The 18410-nt window shown below is 43.8% G+C and overlaps 2 protein-coding genes and 1 long non-coding RNA gene across 4 annotated transcripts in view; 1 reads left to right on the top strand and 2 right to left on the bottom strand.

The window, feature by feature from the left end:
- ARSK (arylsulfatase family member K) overlaps positions 1–10344 on the top strand; it is a 57880-nt gene extending 47536 nt beyond the window's left edge. For both annotated transcript variants that reach the window (XM_054031871.1, XM_054031870.1), the window contains 2 exons: positions 5607–5831; positions 5932–10344. In XM_054031871.1, the coding sequence (XP_053887846.1) occupies positions 5607–5831; positions 5932–6212 (506 nt within the window). In that variant the 3' untranslated portion in view covers positions 6213–10344. The remainder of the gene's footprint in view (positions 1–5606; positions 5832–5931) is intronic.
- LOC128839154 (uncharacterized) overlaps positions 1–18203 on the bottom strand; it is a 30530-nt gene extending 12327 nt beyond the window's left edge. The window contains exon 1 of the long non-coding RNA XR_008445378.1: positions 17881–18203. This is a non-coding gene — a long non-coding RNA (uncharacterized LOC128839154). The remainder of the gene's footprint in view (positions 1–17880) is intronic.
- Positions 14809–17464, bottom strand: GPR150 (G protein-coupled receptor 150). Its single transcript, XM_054031872.1, has one exon. It carries the CDS (start codon positions 17450–17452, stop codon positions 15992–15994), a length of 1461 nt encoding a protein of 486 aa, XP_053887847.1. The 5' UTR covers positions 17453–17464; the 3' UTR covers positions 14809–15991.
- Positions 18204–18410: the final 207 nt, after the last annotated feature.

The following is an 18410-nucleotide window of genomic DNA, read 5'->3' as shown; positions in this document are numbered from 1 at the left end:
TGTAGACATACCATAGAGACAGGCTAAGATGCAGCATTAGATGAAGGGAAACAAGTCAGAAATGGGAAAGTAGGTCTGTAAGACACTGGTGTAAAGATGACAAGTTTCAGAGTAACAGCCGTGTTAGTCTGTATCCGCAAAAAGAAGAACAGGAGTACTTGTGGCACCTTAGAGACTAACAAATTTATTAGAGCATAAGCTTTCGTGGACTACAGCCCACTTCTTCGGATGCATATAGAATGGTTCCATTCTATATGCATCCGAAGAAGTGGGCTGTAGTCCACGAAAGCTTATGCTCTAATAAATTTGTTAGTCTCTAAGGTGCCACAAGTACTCCTGTTCTTCTTTTTGGTGTAAAGATGGTAGTTGAAGTCAAGATGACAGAGAAAGGTTATAGGAGGGACAAGAGCGGCCCTTGAAAGTTGTAGCCCTGTGAGACTCCACTAAAAGTGGAGGATGGGAGGAGGCAGGTCCACTAGAATAAGTGCTCAGAACCACCAGAGAGGTAGGAGGAGAACCAGAAGATAGTTGTGAAAGCCAAGGTGACAATTTCAATATTTCAAGAATAAGAGGGTATGATTACTCCTTCTGACACTGTCAGAGGCCAACATGGCTGAAGATGAAATAGATCAGACCATAAAAAAAATCTTTCAAGATTTTGGTGAGAACAGTTTGAGTGGAACAGGGGAGGTAGAAACCAGATTGAAGAGGGTTTAGAGTAGAGATGAAGAAGATTATTTCAAGGCAATAGTTGTAGATGCTGCATTCGGTGAAATTGGAGGAGAAAGAAAGAAGAGAAACATGCAATGTGGGGAGAGGCAGGTCTGGTCAAATGTAGGGGTTGTGAGGAGAGGGGAGATGAAGGCAAGCTTGCATTTTCAAGGAAAAGGCCAGAAGATGGAGAAATTGAGGAGGAAGGGAAGGAAGGAAGTGAGATTGGGAGCAAAGTTGGTCAGGAGTTATGAGAAGATGGGTTCACTGTATGAGAGTCCACAGGTCCTGAACCTGCAGGTTCACAACTACAACCCTGCCCAACTTCTGTACTAGTGACCAGAAATTGGGAGCCCTAAAGCCTTCCACTTCATTAAAGGTACTACACATGGGGACCTGACTGGAGGATCTCTGGAGTCCCTGATAGGGCCGGGTTCACTATTTAAGCCACAAAGAGACTAGTAGTTGTCTGGGCAACAAAGTGGATCCTGGCTTGCTTCTGCTACAGACCCTACCATCCGCTGCCTCACTTCTGGCATAATCTGCGCCTCCTGACTTCAACCTTACCCTGTTCCCGGCTCCTGCCCTCGGCCTCATTCCGGTCCCTCAATCTTATTGCCCTGGTTTCTGACTGCTCCAGCTCTGACCTTATTCAGTTTTTTGGCTTCTGACTTAGTACTGACCCTTGGCTTCAGTTCCTGTTTCCAGTTTGACTCCAGTTCTAATGCTAGGCTATGGCTCTATAGCTTCAGACTTTCAACTTTGACACCTGGCTCTGGATCTGCCTCTTGGCCTCTGGTTCCTGAACACTGCACCGACCACCAAACCAGACCACCTATTTCCTGGGCACCAGTCTTCCACAGACCCTGACACACTGGGTCAAGCAGAGAGGTTAGAGGAGAGCAGATGAGACCTCAATGTTGAGTGAGCAGCTGACTTGGTGAGTGGCAGAGTTTAGCTTTGAAGGTCAGACTTGACAGACGATGAAGCTAGTAGGATGAAAATGGTACATAGTTACAAGATGGAGATCCAGGTGTCAAAATCAGAGAGGAAAGTGGATGGGGAAGAGTGGGGTGGACTCTGAAAGCAACATTGAGGGGAGAGAGAAGAGTCAGAATGTTGTCCAAAGGAGAAGTGAAAAGGGATAGAAGGAAAAGGGTAGAACTGGAAAAGTTGTTGAGAGAGAAGAGAAAAGAAAGAACACTAAGAAAAAAGATGTTCTTTCTCTTCTGTTCTGCCACTTCCACATCTATATGTCCTCCTATCCATCTGCCCTCAACATATTTCTCTCCTTTCATCTCACTGGTTTGTCACCTTTCTCCTCTGCCCATTGTTATCTTTTCCATAATGAATTGCATATGTATTAAAAGTGCAGAACTGCCAACATTGGAAAGTGATTGTGTCCAAAGAACAGGTACAGCAACAAACAACAGAAGCACAAGCTTTTTTTCCAAGGAATGTGTGACTTCTGGAAATGTTGTGGCTATGTTTGTCAGTTCAACTGGATCAGCAGACAGATCTGTAACAAACAAAAACCAGTTAAGCTCAGGCCAACATTAGCCCTTTCAGAGCCAGGACAGGATATATACCATCTTATGGAGTGAATGTAAATCCAGATTTGATCCCAACAATATATTAACAGATTTTAAATCACTCCCTTCTTGGTTGTGTCTGTCACTCCCTCCAAATAATTTATTGATCCAAGTGTTTTAAAATCTTTCCTTTTCAGTCTCTCTTCTTGAAATCTGTATTTTTAAAGCCATCTCCTTCCTGTTCTCTCAGTCTTCTTCTGTTCTGCCAATTCCTCCTTCCTGTAATCAGTATGTCAAAAATAGAAACATAAATCAAGTAGAATTAAATTATTCAGGTGACTAAGAAAAAAAAGGAAGCAGCATCTCAGTCATCTTTTAACCTTTCCTTTCTGGCAAGTGATGAAACAACCCATGCGTCTTTGGCCATTACAAATGTAATTGCTTTGGCTTATATGGTCACAAGGAAATATTCTCTCTTCTCAAGAAACCATCTTATCGAAATACTTTGTTTTCGGATAAACTGGAGATTCACTCCTTGCCTATCTGACTGATTTGAGGATAAATTGCAGAGGGTCGTGATTGACCCTGGCAGAAACTCTGTGGTAGGCATATTTTCCCTAAGATTGCAACTCTTATTCCATATCCTTTAACAGGGTGGGACATGCCCTTCCCTCCAGGTGGCCTCAGCTTTGCTGGTCAGTATGGAGGTGGTTTGGGCGGTGTGGCTCCCTCAGCCCTGTTGGAGAGGCTACAACTATTGAAGATGTTAGCCTTGAACACTCCTTGTGTAAAGGACCAGGGCTTATATCCCTTGTGCACTCATTTAGGGCTGGGCATAGTCTGGACTAAAGACTGTAGGTTACTAGTTTACATAAGATACCACTTTTCTTCCTACTGCTAAGTCAAATGCTGCCTCCATGAAGCCACCTGTTCACCATAGCAGGATGCAGATCTATAGACTGATGGATAGCCTACAGAAACAATTTAACAAAGCTAGGAGAGAAGAAGAAAGATGTCAGATGCTACTGAGAAAAAATATGTCACCAGTATGGGCTATATACATACAGTAGGTGCCATTAGCAAATGAAGTGACTACTCTATGTACCTGCAATAACCTATGCATAAAACAGGAGATAACACACTACTGCAGTCCACTGTGAAATGGAAAACACAGAGTTATTAATGACACATAGTATACTGTGTTTGAAGGTATGATAAAAATAGTACTACATTCTTAATAGACACTTTGGTATTTAGATAGCATGGGTGATATTCTGTATTGTGCCTCCTAGAGTATCAATGCATCTTTGCACACTCCTAATCTAGGCCTGCTCTGGGGGCTGGAGAGTCCACTAGTACAGTGTAGCTCTTGGGGGGCAGCCTGAGTTATGGCAGCCTACCTGGACTGCACCCTGCCCAGAATCTCTTTTGCACCATGTGCTGTTGTGTTGCTCCCCAGGGTTATGACTCTGAGGCACCTAACTACCACTTGCCCTTAGTGTGAAACAGTCTTGTCTGTGCCTGCTGAAACCAGCAGCCTCTGGCAGCACAAGCACTGACTTCTAGGTCTCCTCAGGCCTTACTCTGTGTGTGCAGGTAGTGATGGGCACACACCAACCACTTAGTTTCAGAGCGCTCCTTGCAGTATCAAGGCCCTTAATCCACTGAACACTCACTCACAGAATTACCAGGCTCGCAGCTCCCAAAGGAACAGTACACATCAGCTTGTAACGTGCAACCCAGGATCACCACTTTGATTGGCATCACAGCACTTATATTTATAGTGAAAACAAGAATAAGTTTATCTGTTATAAAAAAATAGAGATTTAAGTGATAGTAAGAGTATTAGAAACAAATAACATATTAAACAAAACTATAACACCCTTAATTGTAGATGCTAAACTAACAGGTTAATTTCTTGTCTAAAGATGCTTGTCTCACCCAAAGTTCTCTCCAGTGTTTTCAATGAAGTCTGCTTGAGACCCTTTTTCATGAAGCAAAACTGCTGTCCTTTTTCTTCCTCAGTAAATTGTGCCCAGGCACCTCCTTTGTCCCTACCAAAATACTCAGGCAGTTGTTTGAAGAACACCTCTAAATAGGTTCTTCCACCCCCATTTTTTCTCTTCCTGTTAGTTTCTTTCTCAAATCCCCACAATTCTTCATTTGTATTCAGTTCAGACTGGTGATCGGAAACCCACTGTGAACCAGACAATACTTAATTTACATGTAAACAGATGGATAAACATCTCCTTTCTGACAGCCTGTTTTTCACCTTTGCTGGTGACCAATCCCTAGCCACAGACTTTAAGAAGACATTTTCCATAATATGTACACATGCATATCTCCTTACATAGTGTCTGTACATACATTTCACAATAGGAGTACTTGTGGCACCTTAGAGACTAACAAATTTATTAGAGCATAAGCTTTCGTGGACTACAGCCCACTTCTTCGGATGCATATAGAATCCAAAGAAGTGGGCTGTAGTCCACGAAAGCTTATGCTCTAATAAATTTGTTAGTCTCTAAGGTCCCACAAGTACTCCTGCTCTTCTTTTTGCGGATACAGACTAACACGGCTGCTACTCTGAAACATTTCACAATGATACTGAGTGACGCAGACTTTTATTCAAGACCTTGCATGATACTGTTTTGCTGAGCTATAATGTAAATACCGAGGGAAGAGATTCCTGTGCCCCTTGTCAGTTGGCACTAAGAGGTTCCTGAGTCAAAGCTGTGGCCCTGCCCTTGGCAGGCCCCTTCTGCCCCCCACCCTACTCCCAGCATGGGATTGCAAGAAGATGGGTGACCTTGGGCAAGTCAATTCAACTCTCTGTGCCTCAGTTTTCTCATCTGTAAAATGGGAGTAGTGATACTGACCCTTTGTAAAGCATTTAATCTGCTGAAAAGCACTATATAAAAGCTAAATAATAATAATGCAGTGCCTAGGCCAGGTGAATCCTCCCCCAGTCCCATATGGAGCTTTTAGGGCCCTTTTACGTTGCTCTGGTCTTTTCATATGGCATAAAGGGTCCAGAGTGTTGGTGGATCTCACCTCAGACATACAAAGACAAAAGAGCATGACATGAACTGCAACACGGGCCCACTAAGGTGGAATTCACATTGATGTGACAACTGTATCTTAGAATTTCCTTGCTTTATGGTTTTATGCTTCAATAATGTTCTTTTTAGTGAACCTCTGTGTTTCTGTTTCCTATCAGGAAGCATCATTAGAAGGCACGCTTTAACACAGTAGTATGGTCACTGTTCAGAAAACTAATAATTTAGTGTTTTGATATAACGTTAATTATCATTATTAGAGTTAATTAAAAGAAGGCTTAACTATGTTTATATCTTTGTTCAGATATAGCTAGAATTCCTATCCCACAGAATCTCAGTGGATATTCCTTGATACCATTGTTGGCTGAAATGGCAGAAGATGAAGTCTCATCCAGAAGGCTGCACCCCACATGGGTCCTGAGTGAATTTCATGGATGTAATGTGAATTCTTCCACCTATATGCTTCGAACTGACAAATGGAAATATATAGCATATTCAGATGGGCATTCAGTACCTCCTCAGCTCTTTGGTATACTAACCACATTTCTTCACTAGATATTTTTAATGGTTCTGTTTTTACCAAATCATATCTTGGCAAATTGCGCTTAACTGGTTTTTATTTGTTACAGATCTGTCTGCTGATCCAGATGAACTGACAAACATAGCCACAACATTTCCAGAAGTCTCACATTCCTTGGACAAAAAGCTTCGCTCCATAGTAAATTATCCAAGAATCTCTGCCTCTGTGCACAAGTACAACAAGAAGCAATTTATCAGCTGGAAACTAAGTTTGGGACAGAATTATTCCAATGTTATAGCTAATCTCAGATGGCATCAGGACTGGTTAAAAGAACCAAGAAAGTATAAAGATGCAATTCACAGGTGGCTCCAAATGAACACTAATGAATAAAGTAACTGCAACAAGGGATTATTGACTGCCCTTATAGTAACAATTTCTATTAAATGAGCACAATGACCGCACTCAGGAAAGGAATATATGCAGTTGTAATTGCAATACTATATAATTCATAACATCACAATTTGTTTGCTAATTTAAGATAGCAATCCATGGAAATAAAGCTCACGCAAGCTTTTATATCCGTGTTAGCAAGTTAAATATGTTTGTTTTATAACTGACCACGATACCAAACCTAGCTCCCATCATGTAAAATTTCATATTTTTAGGTGTTAATCAGCTTTTAAGGATACATGGGAAGGAAAGTACACATATATATGTATAAATTGCTTTGTATAAAATATTGTGTATTAAGAAAATACAGAATGTATTAGCCAATTAATATTTAAGCAACAAAATTCAAATGAGATTTTGCATGTGTAAGGACTAATTAAAAACTGAATAAAGACCTCAGGATTCAGTCCAGTGGGATACAGATTATAGTGAAATATCCTAGCACCCAGATAGATTTTAAAATAATAATGAAAAAGATTCTCCGACCCCACACCCACACCAGAAAGGATGTAGAGCATCAAAAAAGGGCAATAACTAGTTTTGGTCTGAACAAAAATTCTGAGGCTATGGTAGGTACCTGAATAGACATATAAGTAGATGCCTGAATAGACAACTAACTAACTCACTCTCTCTAAATATATATATACATATATGTATATATACACAGGCATATAAAAATTAGAGACCTGTGGTTCTCTTTCCTCTCCTAATGAGCTTTGATGGACAGTTTTCAACATCTGTTTCTGGGGCCTGCTATCCAGAACTCAACAATATGCAAACTTTGCATATAAATCACAGAGCAATAAATAGGCAAATATAAACACCAATTTTTCTCTATATGTGACAGGAAACTACAAAGCATGAAGACCAATGTTTGTGAGTAGACCCATTCATTAATCATCCATTGTATGCTGTGCACTGAATAAAATAGATATAGTCAGTCAGGAAATCTTACAGTCTAAGGTACCAATTCTCCATGCAAGTGGACACTTACACCTATATGTATCTGAATGCAGAATCCAGGACTAAAAGATAAAAGGAAGGAGATGTGCTGAAATGGGAATCCCAAAGAAAAGCTTAACTTTGAAAATGTCAATATTTTTAAATCACTTCTAGTACACCTTACAGAAAATAATCAGTCTTACAAAGAAATGGAGCGTAGGTAGGAAAATTGACTGGCAACTCTAACCTACTCTGTTTTTTTAATGAAATACATAATTACACAAGCATTTCAATGTGCAGCTTATTCTTTAAGCTAATGTACATGCTGCTGCTATAGTAACTATTCACGATCACATTATGCTTCATTTTTAAGAGCTCTCGAATAGGAATCCATAATAAATATTGCAACACTAAAATTAAACTGGCAAAGATAAACATTAAAATACCATCTGCTTTCTGAGATTAAACATTGTACACCTATTCAGTAACTGAATCGAGAGACTGATTTACTAGATGTTTTAAGTGTGGTATTTTAAACTATAGTGTATCATGGTTTTATTCCCATAATACATTAAAGCAGATCTTACACATACCATTAGTATTTCCCCCTCAGTTTTTATTCTGAATCAAAGGTATACATTAATAGTGCATCATGGTTTTATTCCCATAATACATTAAAGCAGATCTTACACATACCATTAGTATTTCCCCCTCAGTTTTTATTCTGAATCAAAGGTATACATTAATAGTGCAAATGAATCTCTGAGCAGTGCAGTGTAAGTTACAATTCTTGTTAAAAATTAGTAAAGGTTCAGATAGCGATAAAATCACTGTCAGCAAAACTGAAAAATAGAAAAGGGATCAGATCTGAGGAATATATTGGAAACTGATTATATGACTTGAGAAAAATATTCACACATGAATGTCTAGGACTGCTCAAGACTTCAAGAGCGAAGAGAATTACAGTGTTCAAAGATCTGGAAGAGGGCAGTATACTGTACAGTACATTCCAAAATAAGAATGATTACAAGCCTTTATTCCAGTGGTATCTCATTATGTATCATTTAAAGAAATTACATAGAAGGGAAAATTATGTAGTCTGAAGACTTTGTGGACACAGCAGTACCTTTCAAAGCTGGTGAGCCTGCTTCAAAATGTAGTTGTGGGTAGGTGTTCTGCTCACAAAGGGGCCAGTCTGTGGCACATCGTGTGCTACATGAGGGAATATGGCAACCTGTTTACTCCCTTGCACCAGCTTCCTGGATCATAGGTAGCAGCACAGAGGAGCCTTTGCAGGGCTGCCTCATCTCCATGTCATTGAGCAGGACTGGGCACAACAGGAGAGGGACAATAGGATGGGGTAGGGACTACCAATCTTCAGTGTGCAGGCTACCATAGGCCTAATACTAGGTACTTCCTCTGTGGATGAAGGGGAAACTAGGAGGCAGACTGTGACAGAGTCATCATGTGTCTGTTGGGTTATTCCTGGGACAGCATAATCATGCACTGCCCCTTGACTGTGGCAAACCCACAAATGAGTCCAAAAAAATTACTAAAGTTGAGCAACTTGCCCTCTCTTGCCATCCTAGTGCCCAACATCCTGATTTTCTTGTTTATTTATTTAAGAATCAAGGGCCAAGCAGTTTTAAGAAGGAACAAACACTTCGGGGGGAGGGGGGGGGAATAGTGTTAAAGGAGTAAGGACAGAAATTAGTATAAAAAGGAAGGAAGATCAAAGGGGACAGATAAATAAATGAATACCTTAATCTTACAACAATAATCAGACCCTCCCTGAAATAATCATATTCCCTCTAGTAACTAATTATAATCAATATCCCTCAAAAATAATATAAAGGGCAATGGGGGTACACGCCCAGTGTCTACCTACCAGTCTCAGGCAGATGGAATGTACAGACTGCCCTATGCATTGGAGCACTTTTGGAATGACCAAAGGAAGGTGAACTTGAAGTTACAGGGAAGTTGCAGGCCTGACCTTTGTTAGGAGCACTGTGGTGCTGACATACCCTTTCTGCTCCATGTAAGCCTTTGCTTGGCTCTGTATACACAGACCAGCTCTTAACTCACCTCAGGAGCCTTTATTAACTAGCTTTGAGAAGTGCACACATTACTCACAATTGTGGCATCCCATTGTGAGGCAGGCAGATCACTTACTGGGTTGAGCAAGTCCTTGTATTGATCAATTCTTAGTCTTTCCTCAGCTCCCAGTACAAGGGAGGCTAGAGTCTCCTCTCCCTCTGAACAGGGAGCTTTGGTTGTGTCTCTACCCAAGGCTTTAAGTTGATTTCAGGAACAGGTAGTTAAGGGGGGACACTCCCTAAGAAGCTGGAGGCTTTTGGTCAACTAGTTCATTTGGAGAAGAGGCAAATGGAGTTCTCCTTCCAACTCTGTAGAGAGCAACGGAGGGGCTGATTCTCCTGTTGCTGGAAGCTGACCCCTTGGCCCCAACTCTCTTGCTTTAAAAATTCTGCCTCTCTGGTCAGTACAGACTTTTCAGGGCCTGCATTTGCTTATCCTGGCATGTCCATCTGTCCTTTGGCCCAGTAACGTCTCTTCATTCAAGCCTCTCAAGGGTAAGACAGCAATCCAAAAAGTGAGTCAAAAGAAATTATATGCAGCAGAGCTACAATTTTGTGTTTTTCTCTATGAAAAAAAAAAAAAGTTACACACACAAAAAATGAACACCACCAATCATTGTCTTAATGTCTTGTAATCTCTACATTTGTATGTTATCAACCAAGTACTATGTAAAAAATACCAAAACACTTCTTATCATTTGTATGGTGTCTTCCTTCACCACATACTTATTCTAAAACTAAGGTTGCATATCTAGGAAGGGGGAGGGTTAGCTCAGTGGTTTGAGCATTGGCCTGCTAAACCTACGGTTGTAAACTCAATCCCTGAGGGGGCCATTTAGGGATCTGGGGCAAAAATCTGTCTGGGGATTAGTCCTGCTTTGAGCAGGGGGTTGGACTAGATGACTTCATGAGGTCCCTTCTAACCCTGATATTCCATGATGTTTCTCTTGTAACTTTTTAAGAAATCAAAGTATTTGTTAAAACAAAACACAAAAGCAAATATGTTGGCTTCCATAAATAAATTATTTAATCTCCTTTGGGTATGAGCCTTCTTTCTGAAGCACTGGGAGGAGAAAAGGGAAGCACTTTAATACACCCTCTCTCTTTACACTAGATACCCAGCATAAACTCTGCTTGTACAAAGTTAAACCAATTTAACTTCAAAATTGGTTACTTTAATAGTGTAAGCTATCTAACCATGTACACCATTTTCACATCAATGTTAAACATCCACACTACTATTCTTGCAGTCCAAGTCAAATTAATTTTGCAACACATGGAATTTAAGGAAAAAGTAAAGGACAAATTCTGTTCTTGGATCCACAGGCATATAAGTCCATCAGGTGAACATAAAAAACAACCATACTGGCTAAAACTAATGGTCCATCTAGCCAGTACCCCTATCTCCTGACTCTGGCTGGTGCCAGATGCTTCAGAGAGAATTAATAGAACAAGGTAATTTATCAAGTGATTCATCCCCTGTCATCCGGTCCCTCCTTCTGGTAGTCAGAAGTTTAGGGTCACCCCAGAGCATGAGGTTGCATCCCTGACCATCTTGCTAATAGCCATTGATGGACCTATCCTCCATGAATTTATCTAGTTCTTTTTTTAACCCTGTTATACTTTTGGCCTTCACAACATCCCATGGCAATGAGTTCCACAAGTAAACTGTGCATTATGTGAAAGTAGTACCCCCTTATCTTTGTTTTAAACCTACTGCTATCAATTTCATTGGATGATCCCTAGTTCTTGAACAGTCCCAATCTTTTTAATTTCTCCTCATATGGAAGCTGTTCCCTACCTCTAATCATTTTCCCTACCCTTCTCTGCACCTTTTCCAATTCTAATATTCTTTTTTTGGATGGGATAACCAGAACTGTAAGCCGTACTCAAGATGTGGGCATACCATGAATTTATATAGTGGCATTATAATATTTGCCTGTCTTATTATCTATCCCTTTCCTAATACTTCCTAACATTCTGTTAGTTTTTTGACTGCCACTGCACAGTGAGCAGATGTTTTCAGAGAAATATTCACAATGACTCCAAGATCTCTTTCTTGAGTGGTAACAGCTAATTTAGACCCCATCATTTTGTATGGATAGTTGGGATTATGTTTTCCAACATACATTACTTTGCACTTATCGACATTGAATTTAACCTGCCATCTTCTCACCCAGATTAGTGAGACCTTTTGTAACTCTTTGCAGTCAGATTTGGACTTACTATCTTGAGTCATTTGGCATCGTCTGTCACCTCACTGTTTATCCCTTTTTCCTGATCACTTATGAATATGTTGAACAGCACGGATCCTTGAGGGACCCTATTTACTTCTCTCCATTGTGAAAACTGACCATTTATTTCTACCCTTTGTTTCCTATCTTTTAACCAGTTACTGATCCATGAGTGGCCCTTCCCTCTTATCCAATGACCAATGTTCCCTTTAATTTTTTTCATCTGTGTGTGGAATGAATTTTATGTGCACCAATATCAAGGTAATGTGCGGATGTGCGTCACCAGTAGAAACAAAAAACCTAGATATAATATATATTTTTTAAAAGTTACCATAGGGATGATGACTCCAGCCAGGACAGGTTAGGTATTTTAGAACTCACTACTCAAAGAATTGAATTTAAGCATAAGAGAAATAAAAATTATGACATGCATAGACCAGTCAAAAAAAAAATAGCACTTTGAAAGAATAAAATTACAGAGAACATATGTGCATGTAGTAACAACAACAATATAAGTATGTGTTGGAAGGTAAGTGTGAAAGACTGTGTGTATATATGTGTGAGACACAGAGGCAGTGTTACATGTGTGTGTCAGTGTGTGTGTGAGACAGTGTGTGTATATCACACACACACACACACACACCCTTCGTGGCCCCGAGGCTGGGGCTGAGGGAGAGAGGCATCTTTCCCGTCCCCGCCACATCCCCATCCAGAGCTGGGGGAGAGAGGCGCCTCTCCCATCCCCGCTGCAGCCCTGGCCAGAACTAGGGACAGGGGAAAGAGATGTCTCTCCCATCCCTGCCACAACCCTGGCAGGAGTTGGGGAGAGAGGCTCCTCTCCCATCCCCACCTCAGCCCTGGCGGAACTGGGGATGGGGGAGAGAGGCATCTCTCCTGCCCCAGCCCTGCATGCCCTAAGCTCCCCCAAACCCCCATCACCTCACCCCACTGCTCCCACCCTCCACATTCTCCACACTCACCTGTGTGCGCACCTGGGCAGCTAGTGCACATCCCTTGATGGCCTTGTGAGTGCACCTTAGAGGGAACACAGCCCATGACTGCCTACTTTGTTTAACAGTCTTTGGTGAGGAACCTTGTCAAAGGCAATCTGAAAGTTCAATATACTACATTGACTGGATCACCCTTGTCCATATGCTTGTTGATTCTCAAAGAATTCTAATAGATTAGTGAGGCAGAATTTCCCGATACAAAAGGCATGTTAACTCTCCTGCAACATACCATGTTTATCTATGTCTGATAATTCTATTCTTACTATAGTTTCAATTTGCCTGGTACTGAAGTTAGGCTTACTGGCCTGTAATTGCCAGTAAGGTGGCAGAATTTCAAGGCTCAGTCATGATTCTGAAGTTGTGCTGAACATGGTTTAGTCCAGCCTACCCTCATAGTTAAATTGTTTACACTTTACAGCCCTGGTTCAACTTCACCGATAGTTAATACCCCTTTCCAACAGCAACTATGTTACCTAGTATAGACAACGCTTGTCCTAATGTGGTTCTGTAGAATCCTTTGTAACAGTTGGACTCCATCTACACAGTTTTCAAAATGTAATCACTTTTCTAGGGAGAACCATGTTTAAATGTAATTTTCTAGGAAGGAGCTAATCCAGTTTGAAATGGCACAGAGGGAACTTGTCCGGCAGGATCTATTATTATTACTAGTTATTTGTATCGCAGTAGCAGCTAGACACCTCACCTGAAATCAAGGCTCCAATGTACAAATGCATAGCAAGAGATGGTCCCTGCATGAAAAGACATACAATCCAAAGGGACAAAACAGACAACAGCAAACAGAAATACACAAAGGTACAGTGACTTGCTCAAAGTCACTTGGAAAGTTGGTGGCAGGGCCAGGAATAGAGCCCTCATCTCCTGAGTACCAGTCCAGTGCCCTATTCACTGGACCATGCTATTCTATGGTGCATTATGGAATTGCCTAGGAGGACCAAGTAACAGTTCTGTAGCAAAACCAATGAAACAGTGAACACGCAACTGGAATCCTAGCATACATTAGCCTTTCCCCCACTAGAACTTCCCACTGTGACTAACACCAGTGCAGCTCCACAGGTGAGAGCGCTCAAGTGTGGACAAACTGCCACTGTTGTTTTTTTTAAACAACTGCATAATTTATATTCTATCTCAGCAGTCTTAGACAAGTGTTAAAAGTGGCAGTTGGAACCTTGTCTATACTAATGCTCCCACCATCATTACCATCAACAGAGCTGTGTATAGTGGCCTCCTCGTGGCCAGGCATGGCATAGCAGCTCTCCTTCATTCTGGCACCCTCTGCCTAAAGTCATTGTGTTAGTCTCCTATAACCAGCTTGCTCTTACCAAACTGTCTTCATGATCAGTTAAGCCTAGTTCTTCCTCCAGGAGCGGCCAGGTAACATAATTAGCCTCTCGGGCCCACATAAATCCTTTCAGGGCCTGTGTGGGGTTCACACACCATTACACACCATTTATGTGGTAGGAATAGTGTGAAGCTTTAGGAGGGAAACAAACTAGACACAGCCTAAACAAGTTAAAACTTGTGTTCAAAATTACCACCTTTTGACCCCAGCAGTATAGGAATGTGATTCTAAGGCCTCTCTACACTAGAATTCCAATGAACTTACGAGAACCAGTAACTATGTAGCTCCCAGTTGTAGCATCAAGTCCAATTATGGAATACTGTTCAGATTTCATCTACAGGAATCAAGTTGTCACTATATTACAGGACAACTCTTGTTATCCCTGGGTCTCAGAATTCTGTTGTAATTATAGTAAAGATGGAACCCAATACAGTTCTAACATGTTAGTAGTGTTGATGTATATACCATGATGTATATTGTGCCATATAATACACAATTCACATTCAACTCAGTAGTTTTACCTAGCTATCTGAAAACAGGATGTAGCCCTATGTTTCACTTTATTTCTAGTGTGAACAGGGCCCAAAAGGGCATCTAAAAATATTCAATATTAGCCAAATCCTAAACAATAGGAGGAGGGAGCCAATTATCTCATTAAATGAGCTCTATGTTACTGTTCCTTAGGCAGGCATATAAAAATTTTAGAAGACCTTTGGCTTTTGCGAGGTGTGTTTTGTACATGTAGATTTCCATTACACTCTGCCCACACAGCCCACTGACTCAGTCTTCAGTGCCGATTATTAACACATTCAGCAGCTCACCCTACAGAGTCCAGCCAGATTGAAACAAAATGGAACCATTACTTTTAAATTGTTTCTTTAAACAAAATGTCACTTCATATACTCATTGATTTTATTTACAAATGGGTTACCACTAAGTCCACAGAGTGCAACAAAAAGGTTCAGAAGGATTTGTAAAGGTTACAAATATAGAGCTATTCATATGTACAACATTCAGTCAGTTTGCATAGCAACAGCAGTCCTGCTGATTTTTGCACTCTTCTCCTGTAAAAAAAAAAAAAAAAAAAAAAAAAAAAAAAAAAAGGACTGAAAACACAAAGGACAATGCTATGGTTAAGGACATTAAAATTGTTATGGTGCAGAAAACCTCATAATACAGAGCCTCATCCTGGCTAGTTTTCAGGAGGCTTTCAGTTAAAGACTTCTGAAATTCCTTCCTGTCTATACATATCTGTATATAATTGTAAAGTACTGGTGCTGGTTTGAAAACCCTAACTTTGAGCCCCACATCCCTAAGGAACAAGGAGGCAGCTAGTTCAGTTGTAATAAAAATATTAAAGATGCAAAATACACAGTTCAGCTTCTATAAACCACATTACATCTAGTCATCACATGGCTACAAAGAGTGATGGAATGAGGCTTGTTCCCCCTGCTTGGTTAGGGAATTGAATTTCTGTCATCACATGAACACAGAACATGTCTTGTTCACGTCTTGGGAGCATTTTGAACATGTAAGGAGCCTCTCACCAGAGGAGTTAACTTTAAACCCCATATTTGTCCTTATTCAAACTCTGGAAAAGAAAGAAGGGAAAGTTGGAGAGATGATTGAGAGGAAGGGTATGGGAGAGAGACAGGAAGAAGTGGCAGAAGATTAACTTGGCAGAAAAGTAATGGGAAGAGAGAAAGGCATGTGCAGGAGTGATGGGGGGTGTTGGTGAAGGACAGGCTGGGGTGATGGCCAGGCACTGGGCCAAGGAGGATGTTAAACCATATCAAGTATCAGGGGGTAGCCGAGTTAGTCTGTATCCACAAAAACAACAAAGAGTCCAGTGGCACCTTAGAGACACTTCTTCAGATGTTCTTTTCACTCCATGCATCTGAAGAAGTGGGTTTTTTACCACGAAAGCTTATGCCCAAATAAATCTGTTAGTCTTTAAGGTGCCACCGGACTCCTTGTTGTTTTTAAACGATATGGTTCTCTGCCCTCGGTGGCCTGTTGCTTGCTCCTGCTGGTGGTGCCGCTTGGGGACTCTGTCAGCCTTTCTGGGGGTGGGGGATTAGAAGCCGCTCTCACAGGCGGAGGTTTCCTCAGGCTCCCGGGGGCCTGAGCCAGGCGGCGGCACTGGAGTGCAGAACGCGGCGCGCTGCGCTCCGGGGGGCTGCCCGTCCTTCGGGCGGTGTCTGTGCGGGGCGCGGTGGTTCGGCCGGCGGCGGGGCTCCCCCTCGGGGCCAGGGCAGCAGCAGGTCGGGCCGGGTCCCGCACTGCAGAGGCTCCTCTGCAGACGGCGCGCCCAGGGCCGGTGGCTCTGGAAGAGCAGATAGGCGTAGGGGTTCAGCGCGCTGTTGGTTACCGCCACGATGCCGAGCGCGGCCCGCGCCTCCCGCAGCCCGGCCGGGGCCTCCCCGCCGGGCCCGAAGGCTATGCTGAGCTCCAGCACGAAGCGGGGCAGGCGACAGAGCGCGAACAGGGCGATCAGCACTAGCGTCAGCTGCAGGGTCTTGACCCGAGCCCGGGGCATGGGGCAGCTGGCGGCCGGCAGCCTCAGCAGCAGGGGTCGTGCGGCCGGCCGCCCCCGACGGCGGCCGCTGCCGTCTTCTCCCCGCGCCGCCGGCGGCTTCTCCTCCTGGGCGGCCCAGAGGGCGAGGAGGATGCGGCCGTAGGCCCAGCACAGCAAACTGACGGGCGCCAAGAAGCCGGTGACGGCCCCGTACACGCCGTAGGCCTGGCCGTGCCAGCGCGGCAGCTGCTCGAAGATGCTGAGGCAGCGGCTGCCCCCGGGGCGGGAGGCGAGTCTGAAGACGAAGGCCTGGGGCATGGCGAGCAGCAGCGCCAGCAGCCAGCCCAGCGCGGCCAGGGCCCGGGCGGGCAGCGGCGGGTCAGCCGGCCGCCTCACCACGTGGTGCCGCTCCATGGCGATGAGCACCAGCACGTTGGACGAGGCCAGGAGGCCGGAGCCCTGCAGTAGCTTAAGCAGGCGGCAGGCGGCGTCCCCCGCTGGCCAGGCGGCCCCCAACAGCTCCGCCGCCAGATGCGAGAGCAGGGCCAGCCCGCAGCCGTAGAGATCGGCCAGCGCCAGGTGGGTGATAAGGAAATCCATCTTCCGCCGCCGCCTGCCCCGGCCGCAGCAGCCACAGCAGCAGAGGCGATGCAGCACCAGGCAATTGCCCAGCAGCCCCAGCAGCAGGATGGCGGTCGCCGAGATCACCCGCACCTGCCGGCTCAGGGAAGGCCAGTGCCGGTCCCCGGGGGAGGAGGAGAGATTCAGGCTCCAGCCTGGCTGCAGGGCACTCGAGAGGTTGAGTACCGGGGAAAATCTGTCTAGGCTGAAAGGCTCTCCCATGGCTCCTCGCAGAGTCCCAGCAAATGGGGGGCTGGGGTCTTGTGCAGGGCAATCCCGGGCTCTCAGCGGCCCCGTCCCTGCACGCCTCCCGGCTCGACTCTGCTCTTTGGGATACAAACTTTCTTGGGAAGCAAGAGAAAGGATTGCGCTACTGATGAATGCGCTTCCCGGCGGCATATATAGGGGCTTTGCCTGTCATCTGGCACACAGAGAGGGTGGGCTGTGCATACACACCGCAGCTAGCACGCCTATTATCTTCCCACCCAGCAACTATCTCCCCCACCCCCCGAACCAAACAGCCAATTTCTCCCATACCACCTACTTAGGAACGTCTTCCCCAACCAAGCAATTAGCTTCTCACCCCACCCTAACAAAGCAACGATAGTAACCCCAACAACACAGTCTCCCCACCCCCAGATCCAAGCGCAACCATCTCCCCGCATCCCTGCAGTTTAGCAACAATCTCAATTCCCAACACCTGAACCAAGCAACAGTACCTCCTCCCCTCCGATAATGAAACAGCTTTGGCCCTCACCCGGCCCATACAATACGCCCCCCGCCTCCATCTCCTCTCCAGCCCTTAACCAAAGTCTTTATTAACGTACCGCTAGTGAACAGATCCGTGCGCAGTCCAAAGTGCGCGCAACACACCTTCACGCTCTCGCTGCCCTGCATCACCCAATGCCATTTCCACCTCTGAGGTCTGTGCTAAGAACTCTGCAGTAAGAAGAAAGGAATCTGGGACGGAGACAACTCAGGCATCTGACCCGGGTCTTTAAACTACGGGGAAATTTCAAGTCTTTCATACCAGACAAAATAAAAGGATTCTCAGTCCTGGGCTGTGTGTTGTTATTACACAGCCCTAAGCACATCGTAAACACGAGGAAGTGCTAAAGAAATCAGAAGTAAAGGGTAATGTGGCATCTTGTTTTAATCAAAACAAAATGACGCTAAAGCTGTTCCCGAGTCCCATTTAACAGAAAGCAGCCTGTTGAGCTTGCATTCTGTATGTAGTTAGTGTCGTTTCCTGATGAGATACTAATCATCACCACATTGTACTTCGATGGCAATGCTTTGTTCGGGCATCTTTCAAAATATTTTCTTTTTTTCAACAGCAACTCCTCCCCTTGGTATG

Source organism: Malaclemys terrapin, chromosome 6 (assembly GCF_027887155.1).
Source record: "Malaclemys terrapin pileata isolate rMalTer1 chromosome 6, rMalTer1.hap1, whole genome shotgun sequence".
Lineage (NCBI taxonomy): Eukaryota > Metazoa > Chordata > Testudines > Emydidae > Malaclemys > Malaclemys terrapin.
This window is presented reverse-complemented; position numbering and strand designations above follow the sequence as displayed.

Excerpts from the sequence above, each read along its gene's own strand:
- GPR150 (XM_054031872.1), bottom strand. The coding sequence starts at position 17,452 with ATGCCGCCGGGAAGCGCATTCATCAGTAGCGCAATCCTTTCTCTTGCT.